The 20140-nt window shown below is 46.4% G+C and overlaps 1 protein-coding gene across 1 annotated transcript in view; it reads right to left on the bottom strand.

Annotated features, from left to right (window-relative positions):
* The window catches only part of SYNPR (synaptoporin), a gene marked incomplete at its 3' end in the record, with an annotated part of 109436 nt that extends 91541 nt beyond the window's left edge, over window positions 1-17895 (bottom strand). Inside the window, exons 1-2 of the mRNA XM_082321514.1 lie at window positions 17732-17895; window positions 17568-17633 (exon numbers count right to left, since the gene is read on the bottom strand). Coding sequence (XP_082177640.1) covers window positions 17568-17633; window positions 17732-17749 — 84 coding nt within the window. The 5' untranslated portion in view covers window positions 17750-17895. The remainder of the gene's footprint in view (window positions 1-17567; window positions 17634-17731) is intronic.
* Between the last annotated feature and the right edge of the window lie 2245 nt (window positions 17896-20140).

Below are 20140 nucleotides of genomic sequence, written 5' to 3'. Positions count from 1 at the left end.
GACAACAAATGACAAAAATATAAAGAAAGTCAGACCTTATGGGGGGCGGGAGTTAAACACATTTTATATAAAGATGAATTTATTCATTTAACACTCCATTTGGAATCATCTTACATCTGTGTCACAGCTTGAAATTGTTATAATTAACCTAGGAGAAAGTATCACGAGGTATCATTCGCTTGGTGCAATTCAGCAGCAAGGAGCTAGAACCAGAATTTATTGCCATGCTAAACCTAGTATGCGGGAAATATTTTTGTTATTTCAATTCAGTGACTAATTCAAGGGTGAAGAATCAAGTCCCACCAGGATCACCTGTAAGCATCTGGTGGCTGTTTGCCACGATACCTTCTTGGAGTCTCATGTAGCTATTAAAAAAGCCTGTATGGTAGAGTGCAGAGGTAAACAAGACAGCTCTGTAAGCATTATAGACTCATTAATACAGCACTTCATTGCTGAGAAGCTGAGCTAATTAGCGCTGCCCCACTAACAGCATCACATTAGGACCCAACCCATCCCCTCCACATGGCACTGCCTGGTGTTGAGTAGGTCCACCAGCTCAGCCAGAGCTGGCCAAGGCACCTCGGGATGACGTGTGGTGCATGTCCTGCTAATGTTTGTCATTCAAATCACCCAGCTACAAAACTCCGACTACAACAGTTAAACACAAGCCAAACAAGCGAATTTGGTGCTTCAGAAGACCAACCAAGAGTCCCCTCACCGCCTGTAAATCCAAGTGCCAGACCTGGGCGATTAGGACCGCGTGTTTCCTAGGTGATAAGCCTTTCATTTTTCTGGAAGACATTTGAAATAGAGCATAGGAAGATTAATCTTCCCCAGAGAAGGGAGAGTTCACTGGCTAATTTCTCTTGCATTTAGATGTAATAATTAGGTGTATTGATTCTTCTGCTTTGTTCCTTACCATTATAATGAAATAATTAAGACAACTTCAAGGAAATATTTGAAAGCTCATTTCACATTGTCTCTTCAAACATGGGCCACCTAACACTTATGTGCACACTCAAAGGGAAAAGCAAAGGCAGACTCTCGCCTTATTTATCTCCGTAATTCATCAGGCACCAACTTCAGGCAGCAAAGTGCTGCCTCAGGCTCCACTCCATTTGCTGCCTATCATGACTATGGACAGCAACACAAATGAGATCCATCTGGTGCGACCAGGACACATATTGCTCTGCTAAGCTCTCACAGCAGCTTGTTATCAAGGGGGACTGGAGAGAGGCTGACCCCCTCCAAGAGTTATGAAGAAAAAAAAGCAATATCTGCAATATTTGTAATTTCCCTTGCAGAGCCTCATGGTAGCATTCTTGCAAAATATTGTGCAAATATTATTTCTCGTTCAAATTTTTAAGTTTAAGACTCTTGGAAGATAATGCTGAAGTGTCTACACTGAAGGGCACTCATGATCTCCATTCTCTCAGACGGCAGCACAACCAGGTTGTTTAAATACAAGTATGAAATTATCCATGAAGGGCTCAATCTTTGCACTGCATCCACAGGGGAAAACGTATCCCTGAGACAAACGGTTTTGGGGGTTCCTGATGGTCCTCAGGGATGTACAGCTTGGCTGAATGGATCAGAGCCTGAACTGTATGCATTGTGCCCATCTGCATGAATACTCAGGGAGAGCCAAATCTGGAACAATTATTAGAAGGATGAATGAAGATATTAAACATGTAAAAAGTTATGAGAAAAGCCACTTAAATTGAGAAGGATTTTCTCATGTCTAATTCAACATTACTAATTCAACAGTTGATAAGAGTTCTCTGATCTCTCCAGCATGTCTCAGATTTAAATAATTTTCAGCAATTTTGTATTAAATAGCCTTTAAAATATTAATCTTGTAAAAACACAGGAAAATGCATATGCATTTTAACACATGCTTGCTTCAAAAATACCACTAAGGCCAGCTGATACAAAATCAGTCTCCCAGCTGCTGAGGGGCAAAGGGGATGACTGAAAAGAGCAGGCTCACTCCCGCAAAAGCATGCGGATATGCTGTCCTGGAATATGACAACGAATGTGTTAGATGTGGATGAGCATTGAGGTCCAGAGTGAGCACCAGACTTTCCAGAAGTGAGGCATTTACTGCAGACTGTAATCGCTGGAGTATCTTGACCCAAGAAGCAAAGTTGCAGCCTTCTCCACCTTTTCCCTTTGTGCAAAGCTCACTCAGGCTCTCGTGACTGGTGTAGCTCTGGCATTAACATTTAACAGGCGTCTCCTGTATCTAGTGGTCACTCTGACAGCAGGGGACCAATGTTTATGACTGAACACTTCAAACAGAAATCTTAGATGTGGCTGCCTCTCAGGGGGAGGAAACATCTGAAGAATGTGTTTCTCTGATATTTATATTTCCTTAGAAATGAAGGGTGTTTTCTGTATGACTCACATCCATGTTTTTCACTTATGATATTTTTAAACTCTGAGATCCAGCACTGATTGGAGTGCAAAAAGTGTGACTTCTCTCCCATCCTACCCCGAAGGGCCTTTCAGCCAGGTACAGGTGACAGTAGGAACTGTGAATAGGTCATCTCCAGGTTTACTATGGGAATAGAAAGCCTAAAAGAAATAGCTTTGGGATTTATGAATGTCAGTAATATGTGAAAGCTAAAATCTGGCAGGTTTAATAAAAAAAGTAGTACATAGACCCATTTCCTATGAGAACATCATGTATACTTGAAAACAAACAGAAAAAGCCACCCAGAATAAGGGCTCCTTTCTCTCCCTTCCACCCAAGAGTATCTTTACAGTCTAGATCAGAGCTAAATTTAAAAAATGCAATTAATTAAATAAACAATTCAAGGAGATTTTCTCATGACAAATGAGCCAATGCAGATTGTTTACATTAATTCCCTCCCGCTGCACATCCCTTTTCAAATTCAGCATGCTCATATGAGGGCACCATGGAGAAACCCGTGCCTGTCATAGCTGTGGTAGGGGCTGCACCCAGAGTATCCAGGTCTGAAGTGCCCAGGCCTCAAGGAGCCAAAAGATGTGGAAAAGAAATACAACAAATAACAATAAAACAGTTTCAATGCTTTGAAACTGCTCCCCAGAGTCCAGCTTCTCTTTCAGCTTGGAGAAGACTGAAGGTTCCTTGCTAGAGGATGGCTCACCATGAAATCTTGTTGGCTGGGCTAAAATGTCTTTAACATCAGGAGAATGTAAATGCTGCCTTTCTTTAAATACAGTTTAGTTCCTTTATAGCATCATTCAAGAGACATAAATGCAAGCCTCAAGCTCAAACAGACACAACTAGCTGTTCAAAGGAAAATCACAGGCAAGATTTTGCTCTGGGAGGAAGGATTTTGCTAATGGTTTTGCAAAACATTTTTTTCTGCAGGAGCCAGAAAGAAGAGAAAAATTGAGGCAGAAGAACCACACAAGCAGTCAGAACAACGATAAAACCTGGCAACTTGAGAAAAGGTAAGAGAGGGCTTTCTGCCCAGCCGGGGGGAAGGAGGCTGTGAGCACAGTGTCCCTCACTCAACGCGGGAACGCACCAGGCTCCTCTGCACTGCCAGTGTGAATAAACACCAGTGCATCACCGAGATATCTGAAGCAACTTCTCCTTTTAAAAGAAGAAATAACCTGCAAAGGTCTGAAAATCTGGCTAACGATTCAGATCAAAAGGGGTAACATTATCACAGAAACCCATTCAGTCTATACAAATATTTCTCCAGCTCTCCAAGTGACAGGGAATACACTGTTTTCTTTGCAGTAACCCAGAACTGTACAAGATACAGAGTTTAAATACATTTCCATTCAGATAACTTATCTCTTCCTCTCCCCACCAGCAGCTTTTAAAAGATGCATCTTGAACTTACAGCACTGGAGGGCTTTTTCTTCTCAGATTTTTAATTCACTGGCATCATAAAGACCTTTAGCAATTTACAGTGTGAAGAGCACTTTCTCTTCAGATTGCCCTGCTTTGAGCCAGTTTGTACATTACGGTTACTTCATTACTTACATTGCATTACACAGGGGCAAACGAAGCAGCCGCGTTCCTCTCCGCAGCAGATGTGCCCCCGGGCTGGCACGAGCCAGATGTTTCCCAGGGCCCCACATCAGGCGCAGAGGCTGGGCTGCCTGGCTGCTTTACCCCAACTGCCCCTCCGCAGTGCCAAGCCAAACACCACACTTCCTACCCTAATGCTAGCTTGAAGATAGGGTAACTCAGAGAAATACTGCAGAGGAGGCAGAAATACTGCAGAGCAGGCTACACTAGTCCAGGTGCTGCAATTAGCAAAAGCAAAAAAAAAAAAAAAACCCAAACAAAAAACCAAAACCAAACCAACAAAACAACAACAAAAAAAGACTTGCGGGAGCCATCTAAATTCTGTTGAATGATGGAAGGAACACCAGAGGGACCAGAATGTCTTTCTTCCTGACTCTTGCCATGGTGGTCTCGGCTATTTGTCCTCCTGCAAGTCAGTGGGATGCAACCCAGACTCCTCAAACCCTGAAGCAGTGCTCCCCACACATGGTTTTGGTGACAGTTTTGTCAGGGACTGAGAGTCACAAATTTCAGGTTTATCAACAGTGACCAACCAACATGCAAAGCTTTCACCCTGTTACTCAGTTACTAACAAAATGGCATTTTGACCAGAAAATCCCGTAGGTTTTCTTCACACATGTTCAAAGCAGAGCACTCCTGCAGCTCGTTGCCTAATTCCTGACTGCTGCTTTTGCGAGACATCTCTTTTCCCCGGGCCTTTCCCATCCGTCCATGCTACGTGTTGGCTTTAAACATTGAAAACAATACAGGTGGTAAAAACCAGAATAGACTGCAAGAAGCTCACTTTCCTCTTTGAAGGCACCTGCGCTTTCTTGGTAACGCAGTAAGCTGATGAAATGCCAGGAGGCCAGTCTATAGGGAATACAAGAGCGCTATACGTGGCACGTTGAATCTGATTTCACTGTGTACCACCATATGGAACAGAATCTCAGCGGCATCAAACGTTTACCTAAACTCCATTAATGTCTTCTCCAAGCCAATATTTATAGCATACACACCAGTAGCTGCTGTCAGAGTGTGTATAAATGTTAAACTGAACTGTTAAAGAAACATAATGACAGATGTAGAGATGCTGAAGAGTGCAATCTATTCTAATTTATGATAATTTATTTCCATCATCTGGAGCCCTATTCAGAAGAGAAAGCTGAATGCATCCCAAAGCGCATCACGGGGTGGAGTGTAAAAATCCCCAGAAAAAAAATCTCTTTAAAACCAAGCAAGAGTACTCTTGTCCTAACACCCAGGACATGCTTAGCAATCTCTCTGCGCAGAAGTAATACAGATGTGGGGTACTTGAGCCCTGCCTCCTGGCAGCCCAGTGACACACAGGTTTTATTGCAAGTTGGGAATAGCTGGGAACTGTTTGTCCCATGAGAGATGTTTGATCATTGCTGAGTCACTACTTTTCAGGGACTAAGCTGCACAAAAAAACATTTATTAGCTCGTCAGAGCCTCTTCAGCTGCGTTAACAACCAACACTGCACCCATGGGTGGCCAGCGCTAATGAGCACATAAACAAAAAGATGGAAAACTATTTTTAAAAATGAATTAACTATGCCATGGTGAGCTATATGGCAGAAAGAGCTTTTCTATTTAAGTCCTCAGCAATGCAAGCTGTGCTGGATCAGTTCTGCCATGAGACCCAAGCCCCGTCTCAGTCTTCTGTTGCTGTTGTTCTGCTGTGAAAACCATGTTGGAAGGGATGAAAAGAAGGAAAGGAAAAAAAAAAAGAAGAAGGAAAAAAAAAAAAAAAGCAGTGACAGCACTTGGTCCCCACAGCGGGGAGCGCCGCCAGGCCGTGGAGGACCCCAGTCAAGGAGCTCATTTTCACGGCATCGTCCCTCCCCGGGAAGTGCCGTAACGCGCGCGGCGGCGGCAGGAGGCTTTCTGCCGCGTGGCACACCCAGCATCCCCTGCATATGTCAGCCCGTTGCGAAGCCAGCTCCTGCTGCCTGCCAGGGCCTCGCAATCTGGACAGGCACAGATTTTGTGCTGGAACGGGCGCCCTCTCCACAGAGCCGCCTGCCACGAGTGACAGGCTGCAACGGCAGAGCAGGAGCGTGCACAGCCCACGGAGCCAACGCAGCAAACCAAGGAGGCTCACAAATGCAGCTCGCTGACTCTGCTAAGTGGACTGTACTGGCTCTGTGCAGCTCTCAAAAACTCCATGTTTGACAAAAAAAAAAGGCTAGGCACATGATATAAACATAGACTACAACACCAATATGCACATGCCATCTTAAAAGTCAGATGAAAATTTTCCACCAGGACATTTTCTGCATTTTAGACTTGCTCATTTTTTTCCAAAAAAGTTGTCATCTTCCCTCCAAAAATATCAATTCTTCTTTGCAAGCCCCAATGCTAAGGGCTTGCACTATCTGTCCTGGGAACATTACTGCTGTGCCCCCAAAGAGTTTGAGTTGGCCCCTTGCACTGCCCCTGCTCTGTAAATCAGGCTCCATGGCCAGGCTACACCGCCCCGATGCGCAGGAGGGTCACGCTTGACGTCATCCGTCACCGACTCCTCCAGGAGGAGCGAGCCTGGGGCATCGCAGGGGGATGCTCTGGGCTGCAGAGAGGAAAAGGAGAATACAACCCAACCACTGTTTCTTTACAGGAATATTTTGAGCTAAAATATTGTAGTTTCTGGCAAAAATATTTCTTTATTCACAATCTCACTAGAATGCCAAAGTTTCCAATGGAAATTTAGGTTAAAAATTATCCTTCCCCCAAGGAAATGAAATTCCTTTTTCCAAACCAGCTCTACCAATGACTCTATTTGATGCAGCGATGACGGCCACTTCCCTGACATCAAGGCAAAGCCCAAATTGCACAGGACAAATACTCCACACACCCCTCAGTCACCTGCCCCAGGCTATAAAACACGCAGGAGCTCACTCTAATACCTTTCCTCGCCGTGAAAATACCGCACGCTCCCAGCTTGCTTACCTCCTCCCATCACCATCGAAGCCCAGCCATGAGCAGCGCAGGGGAAATGTGTAACCACGACTTTATTTGAAGACTTTTCCACACATTCAGAAATCAGCTGCAGTGGAGCTGCTTGGCTATGTGCTTCTCGGTACCCACATTTTGCACGGCTGTGTAGAAGGCCAGCAGCCTGTCAAATGCTCTCAAACCGGGCACGGGGCTGGGACTAATCAATAGACGTGCCCAGTCAAAGCCATACGGCATTGCTTCTGCTCCCGGACTAGGGGATCAAACTTTATTAATTATCCCACTTGAAACTGATTCTGTTTTGCAATAAAATTCTCAGCGCCTGACCTCAAAGCTCTCAATGAGTAATTCCATCACAGAAACTCTTCTTGCAGCACCATTCACAGGAGATTAAAAATGGGGAGAGAATATGTTCAGAAAGAAGCTCTATTGAGCCATATTCATGAATAATCTCCCTGTCCACATGCCTTTGGTCACCAATCGGAAAAGTCAGTTTGCGATGCGCTCAGTACTTGGCAGCATGCAGCTTCTGCACTTTTATCCATACTCAAATGCGTCCTTGCGTCTGCGTGCAAGATTAGAACAAAACGCTGCTACAACACAACAGCAGACACCATGTATATCAGCTTGCTGAGATCAAAGGCACACAGCAGCAAAGAATTTAATTAAAATGTTAAAATTAAATAGGAAGGCATCCATTGTTTAATTTTTGGCAGGCGTGTTCTTTCAAACCGGGACCTAATTCCACTCCAGCACGCTGACTGCCCTTGGAGATGACAATCAGGAGAGCTCTGCCGGATTTATCGGCTGCTGGATTTGGCAGTGGGGGAATCCCACACTGGCTTTAGTTTTGCAAGGAGAGGTTTTTCAAGCACAGTCTCTAAAAAATCACTTGACAAAACTGCTCAACTCCAAAGGATAATTATTGCAATATATGTATTCTGCAGTAATAACCCAATTTCCGGTATCAAACCTAACCCCATTGGGCTGGGCACAACATACACCCAAGGGCATCATTCCCCTTATAGTCCCAACAGGGAGCTGTGACCTTGCCATGTTCAACTGCTCCCAGCCACCACTCTCTCCATACGAGGGTTGTTTTAAATGGGGTAAAAAAACCGATGCAGATCAGTGCTTTCTTGTGTGCAACATCACCTCTGTGTGAGCAGTAGCAGGGGGAAGCAACTATGTGGTTTTGAACTTGCACACAGATGAGGGGCTTGGCTTGTTTTGTTTTGCTTCGAGCATACCTCCAGCACACAGCCAGGGAGAAGACTATTCTGAAAACACTTCAAGCAAGGCCCAAGTTCGCTTGTTAAATAACTGTAAGATATTTCCTGGTATCCTGGGGTATTTTGACTTGGATGCTGAAAGCCGCCATAGGCCATAATACGGCCCACATCAGGGAGGCTGAACCAAGAAGCCAGTTGTCTCCTTGGTTTTTGGGAACCTGGCAAGGAAGATTTTGTTACTTCTATAGTATTATTTGGGCTGCCACAGAGGCTTTTCACCTAATATTCGGATGCTGTGTCAAACATGAGGCCCCAATACAAGCACCCAACATGCAAGTGCCAAAGGATTTGAGCTGAGGCTTATCCCTTCAAGCCAAAGATACTTTGGATTTGCATCACCTGAGAAATAACACAGGAGGGCAGAGCATTAACATCAGGAGAAGTGAAGACTGAGGACAGACACAAACTTCTTTTTGAAATTCAAAGAGCTACTGAAGAGATGTTACTATAAATTATTTCCTGATGTATCAATGATCTTGCCGATGTTAGGTAACATTTCTTTCAGAGATCTGGGCAGAATTTCACCCTCAATACTTCAGGAGCGCTTCTAGTGAATATTGAGTCGGGCTGTTTGCAGCAGGCTCTGGTATTTCTCATGGAATAAAGATCAAGTTGACAGGTCGGGAGTTTTGCAAGACAGTCAAACCAGATTTATTTCTGACAGTGGGTCTCAACTGTACACCTCCCATCTGAAAATTTATAACACTTCATTGAAATCTTCCTGGTCCACGGCTTTTCTCCTGCTTCCTTAACGCAGAGAAATAGGAGACTACCTCCCCACTGCTGCCTGGCACATCTCAGTGCCTAGGATGCTCGTTGGGATCTTCTTAGCAAAGAGACATCCCCGATCCCTCCCTGCATAGGGTGTCATGATCTCTGACCACTCGGAAAATACCCATGCTAAATTCTGCTCTGCGATGGCACTGCCAAACTGGGTCTGGGGCACCTGCACCAGTACTTATCTGGGAACAGGAGCCCACAGAGCTCCTCCCAACTTTTATCCCAAGCTCCAGGCTGCAGCACTTTCTCCTTCCCCCAGCATTAGCTCAGCAGCTCCCGCAGGCTCTGCCTCTAACACAGCCTTCTGCCCAGATGCTAAGGCATTTTGGAAAAGGCACAGACAGAACAGCTTGTTCAGAGAAACACATTTATCTATCCACTAGAACATCACAAAGAAAGGAAAGGTAAAACAATAAAGGGCAAGGAGCACATTACTTCAGCCTTTCCTGGCCAGTTTTCCTGGATTGTGCACATACCCAACTGCTTCAAGGACCAAAATTAGCATCAGGCTCGTGAGACCTTTCTGCTTTCCTCTCCACACTGAGGACCATAGCATTGCTTCATGCCGTAGATGGCTGCTCGTCTGGAAAACCCCCACTCTTGAGGGGTCACGTCAGTCTAATCCTCTGCTGATCCTTCTCCCCTAGCAGCATTATGAAAATACTCAACCATGGCAGTGACCAAGCTGTCCGGTGCAAGAGTCCCTGGCTGGACTTCATTCCCTCTCACCACAACCAGCCTCTGAGCCTGACCGACAGGAGTTCTCACCTCACCATGCATTTCAGCTTAGGTCTGAGCAGTTTGCAAATGCATACAAATACTACATGTAAAAATCTTCTGGATTGTGCACCCATGGATGTGCCCACATCCATAGGCTGCTAATGAGGCAACACCTAATATTTTTTGTTTATATAAAAGGTTCTTAGAGAATACTTCCTTACTTGACTGAATGCCATTACCAAACCCTTTTAATGCCATAATTTGTATCTACAATTATAATCATTGAAACCCCCATCATTTTATGCGGTTTAAGCATTTCCTTAAGAATGGGGAGCAATATTAGCTTTTCTAACCGAGTGAAGTATTGGGAAAACACTGCTTCCAAAGAAACCTGAGAAGTCTCTACAATGGCCAGAAGATAAAACCGTGCAAATTAAACAAAGCAAAAGCTTACAGTTTGTCTATATTCAGTATTCTTTTGCTTTTGCCAAAAAGCAAGCAAGCTGTCACCTTAGCAACTATGTCACACTTTGCAGTACATATGCCACTCTGTTCAGACACCTTAAAAGCAGCACCTCCACACTGTATGTTCCCTTCCATAATGTTCTTTACAGCACTTTGCAGATCCCCCCTGAGAGTAAAAGCCATTAAGACCCCTTTGGCCAGTTGCTGGGCTGGACAGCCGGCCGAGTGCTGTTTTCCACACTGCACCCCAGGACCATAATACTACTTAACCGCTTTTATTCAGTGGCAAAGGAGAAAGCTGCGCTTGCAGAGGCGTGGCGTGAGCACTTTGCCTTCCATCGCCAGCCCTGCGCAGAGCCCAGCGTTACCTGCTCTCTGCTTCTCCCGTGTCAGGAGGGGGTCCCCTCTCCCGGAGCAGAGTGGAGACTTCAGCCCGCAACCAGGAGGTCTCCTGCCTCTTGAGATCACACGTAATGCCATGAATCCAGGTTAACTTAGGGACCACAGGATCCAAACGATGAAAGGGTTTTATCACAAGCACCTCCAAGCCTGTCCTCCCCAGACTGCAACATTTGAATCCAGAAACGTCAACATGCAGGGCTTTTACCCGGGGCTCCAATTATGCAGATGCTCATTTACAGGAGTGATGGCTGAAACATCTCCCTTATAAAAACTGGTAAGGAGACTTTAACCGTGTATGTCTAATGGCAGAACCCTCTAACTCCATGCATCTTCTTGCTAGTTTGAAAGTCAGATCATTTTTGTTCTTCCTTTCATAGAAACCTGGTTTGCATATATAATCAAATTTAGCATTAATGAGTCTCTCTCCTCATGTTCTATTCTTAATGCTTCCAACAGCCACACTTGGATAATGCCAGAGGATTCTGCCATTGAGAGGGTGGCTTACCATGAGGAGATTTTACCAGTTTCACCCAGAGATTTCCATGGAAGCAGTACATAACTCCAAAAACTCCTGCCTCCTGGAGCACTGTATCTCAACCATATGTGCTAATCCTACATAACTCGTTTATACCAGGTCCCACTGTGGGCTGCTTGAGAATCATCAGGATTTAAATGAATTGTTAGGTGACCTTTTAAAATCAACTCTTCCACGATCACAACGTGAGCCTAAGTGGAAAATGGTAGGTACTTTTCAGATGAAAGATGTCATTTATTTGCAACGTGGTCAGGCATTGCTGACCTTTTCTCCTTCCCTCCTTGCCTGTACCAGCGTTTGTGCCATTTTAACAGCAACTTTTCGATGGGACAAGATTAGCACAGTTCTCAGTTTCCAACAAGATAGGCACACAGATAAACACGCCTGTGAACAGCGTGCAGAACAGCCAACTCTCCGCAGTCTGCATAAAGCCATGGGATCACAAGACAGATTTTCTGCTCTAGATCTAAAAGCATATGGTTTATCAAAGCCAAAGGTTTCAGAATCACAAGACTCCCAGAAGTTGAGACTTTAAGACCACAAGGTAAAATACCATGTAGACACTGTTATTCTTCTGCTGCCTTTATCCAGTCTCACTGACAGAGTGACCTATGGCTTTCACATCTGTCTTCAGCGAGACTACAAAAACTTTTCAGATCTTTCCTATCGCACAAAACAGAGCCTGATGTCTAATGGCAAAATCCACCTCCCAGTTCTTCCTCATAAAAATAACTTGGCCAACAGAGTTTCCTGCCTGCAGATTACCGGTGCCCCGATACGTGTTCAGAAGTCGTACGTCCAATGGCAAGGACCGATAAAGCCTGCTCGCAGGGCCCGGGTCTCTTGGATGCTCACATCCCGTTGTTTCACTGTGGCAATTTTTGTCTGTACAGAGCTGCAGTGTATTTTGCATGCATTATGCTAAGCTGCCTATAAGAAATCATCCAATTAATGGCAGCTTACAGAGAAGGGTTAGTTACATGGTAATTACCTTTCTAATATTAAAATACCATAGAAATGGATTTACATTTTTTGATTAAGTGGCACATGTTTTATTGACCTGACTCTACACATACAAGACCTTTGAGGCAGTAACTGGGACCAGGTTTTCAAGAACAGCCAGATACCTACATCCCAAGGCAGACATCAAAAAAATTGACAATACGTTTTTTACATCTGCTTGTGTATCTTACACATCAAAATGGATGGACCCAGCACTAAATGCAGCTTCTCATCCTGGCATTGCATAAGCAACATCGGCAGGCAGAAAGAAATATTCTTTTTATTAAGGCTTTTCTTTCAATATGAGGGTAGAGAAGATCAAACACTCAACTCTTGCAGCCCTGCATCCATGAGGAGCATTAAGCTTCAGCAAGGTTACCCTGCTCCATCACCTAAAGTCTCTGCCTGTGCCATAGTAGAAAGCAGCCTTCTGGTTAATCAAAAATGAAACAAGCACAAGCAAACGTGATGAAGAGTCTCAAGCAACTATAAAATATCTCAGGCCTGTAATACACTATACAGAGCAAGCTACTAATCACACATGCCTCACGCAAGCATTACCTTCTTATTTTTCATTTATTTTCAGCATCTCAAGATATTTAGGCTTTTCTAGGACACACTTGAAAGCATGCAGCTACTTATGTCCATTCATATGCATGCAAATATAATCCAACAAAAGCGCTCCATGGCCAGATGAGCAATCAGCATTAGGACAAAAGACAAGACTTATTATCAGTCTTTCAAGATGCAGATTCCCTTTGCCTTCCAAATACACATCTGTTTGCAAGGCAAGGGTTGCTAACCCTTTCAGAAGCTGTACAATCAAAGCAAGCTTGACTCTTGCCAGGCTGACAACAGCCTGGCCTTTTTCCTGGCTCACAAGTCAAATGACCACATCATGAAGGCAAGGAAGCAAAGCAAAGTTAGCTTGGTCCATGTACACACAGAGTTTTGAAACCGCCTCGCAATTCCTTTGTCCGATTTCCACCAGAGGTGGATGGGGATTTGTTGTCCAAATGCCCTGAGCTGCTTTGGAAATCTTTGGCACATCCCGTGAAGATGCTCATGAGCAGCGATGATCTGCACTCATGCAAGGCCTGGAATGTATTTTTTTCTGCACAAAGGCAAGAATTAAAACAACTCCTCAGACTCATTTGGGTTCATTAAACATCCTAATGCCCACTTCCAAGTTGCCCTATCAAGAAAAGCCTCAGTATCCACAAGATTTGTCCTGCAACATAAATGACTCACATCTGCCCTGATGCAAGCAGCGCTGGCTTAGACTGAGCCACTTGTACGGTCTTTGTGCCCAAAATACCCCCTCTGCTGTGCCCATACCAGCCTAGGCAGGGCTGCAAGCCAGCCGAGTAGGGAGCTTGTTGCACGGTCTTTTAAAACAACAACCTGCAGATAACCAGCACGGCAATCGCAGCGCCTCCCAACTTGCAAAATGGTGGAGTTTCTGCATCTCTGCTATTTGTCAAGGATTACAGGGAAAGGTGTTACGGGCAGCACTGCAGCTCCTGTTATTTCACACGAAAACTGGACAAATGTCAGGTTGCTTTGGGTCTGCAGGAGGAAAGTTGTTTGTGGCAAATCACTGTGAGGAAGCAGCAAAAGTAATGAAAAAACCTCAGCCTAGTGATACAAAGTTTCCATTTTTACAAAAATATTTTCGCAGGTAACCACCTGATTATAGAGGAGGTAGTTCATGTACACATCCCACTGGGAGGCAGAGCCCTGGTTTTCACTGGATTTGCTCTTGTAGGGCTCCAGAGAGGCAAGGACTGCAAAACAAACAGACCACAACAAACTTGCTTGTCTTGCTTACTTTTTGCGGACCCCAGTAAAAGCAGTCTAAACACATCCAGAGATCCACAGGACTGAAATTAATCCAGGGAGACGAATGAACATATTTCTTCTCTTTCATCTTTCCTTATTCATTATTGTCAGGTGCACGTATAGAACAGTCATTTCTCAAGTGAAGTTGTAACAGTGACATTGCAACTGGTTGTAGTGCCACAGCAGATTACCATGAGAAATAAGCTTCAGAAGGAGACCCTCTTCTCATGCAAAGATCTGTGGAGTAGCAGCCAAGAGAATAAAGAGGAGCAAGAACAAACACGGCTTTTAAACAGCTTTTCCCTGCCCCCAGCACATGCCACGAAGCAAGAGTTGACTCAAAGCTGGAAACACCTAGGGCCGATCTTGTACAGCTGTGTGCAGTTTTCCAAGCCCAGATTTGTGATCCACATACTGTAGGTACACAACCTATTACCAAGGTAGAGTTCAAAAAATGCAACTCTTGCTTAATTGCTAAAAGTAATTTTTCTTTTTCTTCCCTCTCTCTCAATCTTCCCTGGGCCTGAGCCAATATTGTCTTTTAATGAATTCTAAATGCAATTTCTTGGCTGAAAATGAGATTACAAAGTACATGAGAAATACAAATGAAAACATATTACAGTGCTGTGAATATTCAGAAGAATCAGTCTTATCTCAGCATCTTCTCTCTGGGTGTTAGGTGACAGTCAAAGCAGAAGATTGAAGAAGGTCAGATGAAGTCCCTGCTCCTCGAGACAGAGGCCCATGTCTGAGCCAGACTACAGGTAAACTGGAATTTGCACACCTATAGATTGCTTCTGCAACAGTTAGAGTTTCACACTTGAGAAACCTACAGCCACCCTGGTTGTCTCCAGACTTGCAGATGTTTGCACTCGTTAATACACAAATTTCAGCAGCACCGTTGTACAAGAGGTTTGTGAATAAAGACGTGCTGTCCCCTGAGCCACCGTGGGCCTACTCAAATTGCCCAAAAGATGAGTTTGCACATTCAAAGCTGGACTGCCTGGACCAGCTGAGGCCATTTTCGGTCTACACCACTGCCACCCCACCAGCCTTTCTGAGGACCCCCCCACACCTCTGCCATCTGTGCTGCAACACCCCAAAGCCTCCCCCCGAGCACAAGAGCCACCCAACACCCAGAATCGCTGCATCACCAGCTGGGCTATGAACTTTATTTCTTTGCAGATGCAATCTAGGACTCAAGTGGGAGGTGTTAAGAGGTGCCATGAGTAGCATATGGGCTATAGTACACAAACAACAGGGCAGAAATGCCAGTTTTCCCCTTCTTAGATTGCAGAAAGGGCTTTCCCCACCTCTGTGTCCTACCTGCTTGCTTTTCACACTAGAAATCCAAACCTTGGCTTTCTGGGAAATATGCATTAAAAACCCTAAGTTTTCCAAAAGCAGAAGTTAACACCTCCCTTTTAGATGACAAATAAGCCAAAAGAAAACAACAATAAAATTACTTGCACTTGCTTTCCCAGTTCCTAAAACTCTGTCAAACTGGGCGTTATGATTCAGCTGCCATGTCACTGGCACGACACCGGTCGCACCCTCTGACAGGTGATTGCTGCAAAGCTCCAGAAAACTCATCAGCGTTAACAACAGCAGGTTTAATAAATTCCACTGTCACCAGCACTTTCTGCATAAAAAACCCCACTCACACATCATTGAACACCTGAAATGAAACAGCTGTAAATCCAGCAATTAGCGGTGTAATTTGCCTGTTCTGATCAAGCGCACTGAGGGCTACAAGGCTGCCGGGGAATGTGGGAGCAGACGCAGAATTGGCTGGAGCATTGAGTCTTTTTTTAAAGTTTAAAATGATAATTAGGCTGATAAAAGGAATGGACATTTAGTTGAGACGAGATGGTAGAGAGAGGTGGAGAGCAGTTGGTAGGCATGGTGAGAGGAGAAGGAAGATGGGAGCAACAAGATGAAGTGAATAGAGCTAGAATTTGGGTAATCTAAAAAGCCTTTCAAGTACGCTAAAAAAAACCTAAACCAAAACGAAGTCTTCCACACTCTGAGATATCATACACTAAAATGTGCTTACTTCTACTTACACAGACACGTCAAAAGGGGACAAAGTAAGTTCTCAGACCATCTTAAGTGTTAACACACTCTGCACCCTTCTCCCTCCTTCCCTTATTGCCAAGGACTGACACACCTCAGCCTGTTTACATACAGCCGCATGTGCATTTATATATATATACCAACAGGCAATGTGCAGATAGAGCAGCCAGAAGAGTTCTACGTATAGCTATCAACCATGACAAAGGCAGCTTTTATATTCGGCTGTTAGAAGAAGTTACAGACCTAGGAAACTGCCAAGAGAGAAAAGAGCTCCCACTTGCTGTCCCAAGGACGCCAACGCACCGGCGGGAACAGCTTCCTTGAGGGCACAGCCTGTGCCCCCCGGCCCAGAGCCCTTCCCGGAGCACCTCGCTTCCCAACCACCATCAGACACAGCTTCACCGGCCAGACAGTCAAGAGACCACGGTCCTAGCAGCTATTTGCCATAGAAATAGCTTTGCTCCCCGTTCTCCTGCTTCGCGGCGAGCGCTGCAGAGTGGTTGAAGCACCCCCTGACCGGTGTCTGGGGCTCAACCCCTGGACGTCCTGACTTCTCCTCAAGGCAAGAGCAGCAGCATCGGGTGGGATTGCGGCAGCTCTGGGCAAGGAACACAAGGAACTTTGTCCATCCTCTGCACGCAGGTAACCCTGCTGCGGGGCCACCTTGTCCCAAACCCATGGCACCGCCACCTCCCCATCACCCAGATCCACAGGACCTGGTGCTTCGAGGAGACCAGCAGGGAAGAGGAGCTGCTGACCGTGGGCAGGGACCGGGTCCGGGGCGAGCAGCTGCCCCCAACATGCCAAAACACCCCCTCGCAAACAGCCCGCGGCCGGGCTGCGCCCGGCGGGTGTGAACATGTGGATAAACGCACCCGCACGGGGACGCGCCCCCCAAAATACGCGGCTTACATAATTCCCCAGCCAGTCGGCGTTAGGGGAATGTGATTAATCCTCCATGACATGTTCTGAACTTTCCGCTCAGAGAGGCTCTCTCCTCCCGCAGACCTACTGGCGATGAATGTCATTTGACCTGCAGACTTCACTACAAATGAGCATCAGAGCAACAAACAGTGACATTGCTCCTCAAACCAATTATCTGCCTCCTTCCCCGCTCGGCCCAGAGACAAGTTTGCTAAATGCATAATGAGGATTTTTTTGGTTTTTCCTCGTTTTTTTAAAAAAAATTCTTTTACATCCAGCACGGGGGGGGGGGGGGGGGGGGGGGGGGCGGCACTCACAAACCCAGCCTCCAGCCCGCCCCGCCGGCCACATCGCTGTAGGATGAGGGTCCCCGGCCTCAGCCCCTCGCCCCTACCCCCCGTGTCCCCCGTCCCCAGCCCCTCCGCAGCCCCCGCCGCCGTCCCAGCCCGGCTCCCACCTGTTCCGCGGGGCGCAGCGCACTTTGGGGACAGCCCCCCCCAGCCCACCCGCGGCCGAACCCCCCACCCAAGGGACTCACCCACTCGAGCACCCTGAGGAAGGCCAGCGGCTCCTTCACCACGCGAAAAGTGCCCGCGGAGGCGAGCTGCGGGCAGAGAGAGGGAGTCAGCACCGCGCCCGCTCCGCGCTCCCCCCCCCGCATCCCGCATCCCGCCCCCCGGGCTCCGCGGTGCCCCGCGGTACCTGGTCCACCGCCTCCATGGCGCCGCAGCCCCGCGGAGCCGAGCGGAGCCGAGCGGAGCGGAGCGGAGCCGCCCGCCAGCCGGGGATGCGCGGCGCTGCCCCCGCGCACGCCGGGCGGAGCAGCCGGGCGGGGCCCCGCGCCCCCCGCGCCGCCCCGCGCCGCCGCCCCGGCCTCCGCCCGCGCCCGCTTCCCCCTCACGCCGCCACTTTTTAAATTTATTACTATTTATTTTTTTTAAATCATTTTTATTTCGGGGCGGGAAGGAAAAGGAAAAAAAAAAAGGAAGAAAATAAACTGCCCCCCCCCCCCCGCCCTCCTGCAAAGAAACTATTCATGCTTCCGTGGAAGCAGCAGGGCCAGGGGACGGCACCACATTGCACCGTGTCCTTCTTTCCCCTCTCGTCCTCCCGGGGCGAACTTGCCAGCCGCCCCCGCGGCAGCGGGGCTGCGGCTCTGCCCGCCTGCTCCCTCAGCGCTCGCTCCTGCTTTTGTAGCATTTCCTTGACAGCAGAACAGCATTTTCTGTCCTGCGTTGCCATCGTTCTGGCCTCGTTTCCCAACATAGCCTTAATAATTATAATATATCCTGGGTGGCACAGCCTGGCAAGGAGCAGCAGTTCCCTCTGTCCATCCATGCTTGTGTTGCCCTTGCTCGCCGGCAGCGTTTCCAGTTCCTTGTGGCGTTAAAACATCACCACGAGGGTTTTGTGATGGAGTCAGGTCCTGCCCCAGCAAAGGCTCAGGAAAGCACTGAGGGCACAAACCCATCACCCTATTTAACAGCACATATCCAGCAACTAGATTTAGGCTCCAATTCTGCAAATATTTGCATATTCACTTCACTGCCACCCTGACAACCAGTTGTGCCACCAGAAGGACACCAGTGCTCAAATAGGATTTGGGCCCTAAGTAGGTCAGAGACTGCGATATCTGCCTAAAAAAATACCTGAAGCTTTTATGCCCTGTACGGAATCAGCCATCTGCAAAAGTTTAATAAGTCAATTAGTTTTGCTCAGACTAAAGCCCTATTTTAAAAAAAAAATCCAAATGTATTCTTGGAGTAAACAAGATGCATATCAAGGGAGATGAGCTTTTAAAGGTTTCATTGGAATTTGAGGCAGAGGATTTTGTGTCAAAGCCATGGATCTGCAACAAACCCAGCTGAAGTCTGTGCTAGCAATGGGACTGAGTCCAATTCTATTTTTTTTTTTAATAATCTTTTTTTACCCTATCAAAACCAACTTTGAGGTCAGAATTACAACTACATTTCATTTTTTCAAGGAAAAAACCCCACAAAACAGTGGTTGTATTTTGCGCCCTCCTTTCTTTCTGCCCTAGGAGAAAAAACAGGAAAGAAAAATGGAGAACTCTTCCTTGGAAAACATTATCAAGTAAGCTTTTTTATTTATTTAAATAACAACCTCTAGGAAATCCAAAACACTTCTCAGCAATTCTAGTAACTGCCTGCTGGTGGCGTGGTGCCATGGGAGGCAGAGTGCCTTCACAGATGCATAGGGACAGATCATCCCTAAGTCTCCAAAAGGCACAAGCAGGTACTGAAACAAAGTTGGCCCTCTGACTTTCAGCCACAGCTTCCCCCACTGGTGCAGAGACGCAGGGCCAGGTCACTGCGAGCCACCCGCCTTCGGCTCTCACACCTGAAGAAGAAATTAGTTCAGTCCCCAAGAAGAACAGGGTATCCACGCTCCCGCCTGCAGAGATTTCCAGCTCTGGTACCTGATATCAGCCATCGTTAGTTTGCACCGGCACAAGTAACCACCAAAGTTCTCAGCTGTGGGAAGTTTCATTGCTTGCAGTTTACCGTGACTCTCACATGCTGTTTCCTATAACAGATTTCTTTCATGGAGAGACTTACAGCTGTGGATGTATTGAAGCAGTTCAAAAACCTCCTGAGATTAAAAAAAAATACCGAAACATTTAGTAAAGGCATAACTGAGCACTAGATGGGAGAGATGTAGAGAATCTTTTTTCCTTCATTTTATTGGTAGTATATTCTGAAAAAACGTATGCCCAATCTCCATTGACTGCCATGGAAAACTGGAAGCCTAATTCACTCAACCCTTTATTAATTACCTCCTATTATAATACTGAGATTTTTAGTAGCGCTTAAACTTCAGTGTTCAAAAATTGCCAAAGACAGAAAAACAAAAGCAAACATTCTTGAGACCTTCACCACTGGCAGGTTGGGCTCTCTTGAAAACTCGATGGTTTCCCCACTGCTCTCTAGCTCAGCACACTTGGGCTTGCGCGGCTACAGGAGCTCCCTCGAGCTGCATTTTCCATTCCCTTTCTACCATCCCAGCTGTGTTTTGGCTTGGTGCTCTGCAGTGCTTGGCCATCCCCACCTCAGCTCCCCCTTGGGCTGGAAATCCCTGCAGAACCATGGC

This window comes from Platalea leucorodia, assembly GCF_965183815.1.
Source record: "Platalea leucorodia genome assembly, chromosome: 9".
NCBI lineage: Eukaryota > Metazoa > Chordata > Aves > Pelecaniformes > Threskiornithidae > Platalea > Platalea leucorodia.
This window is presented reverse-complemented; position numbering and strand designations above follow the sequence as displayed.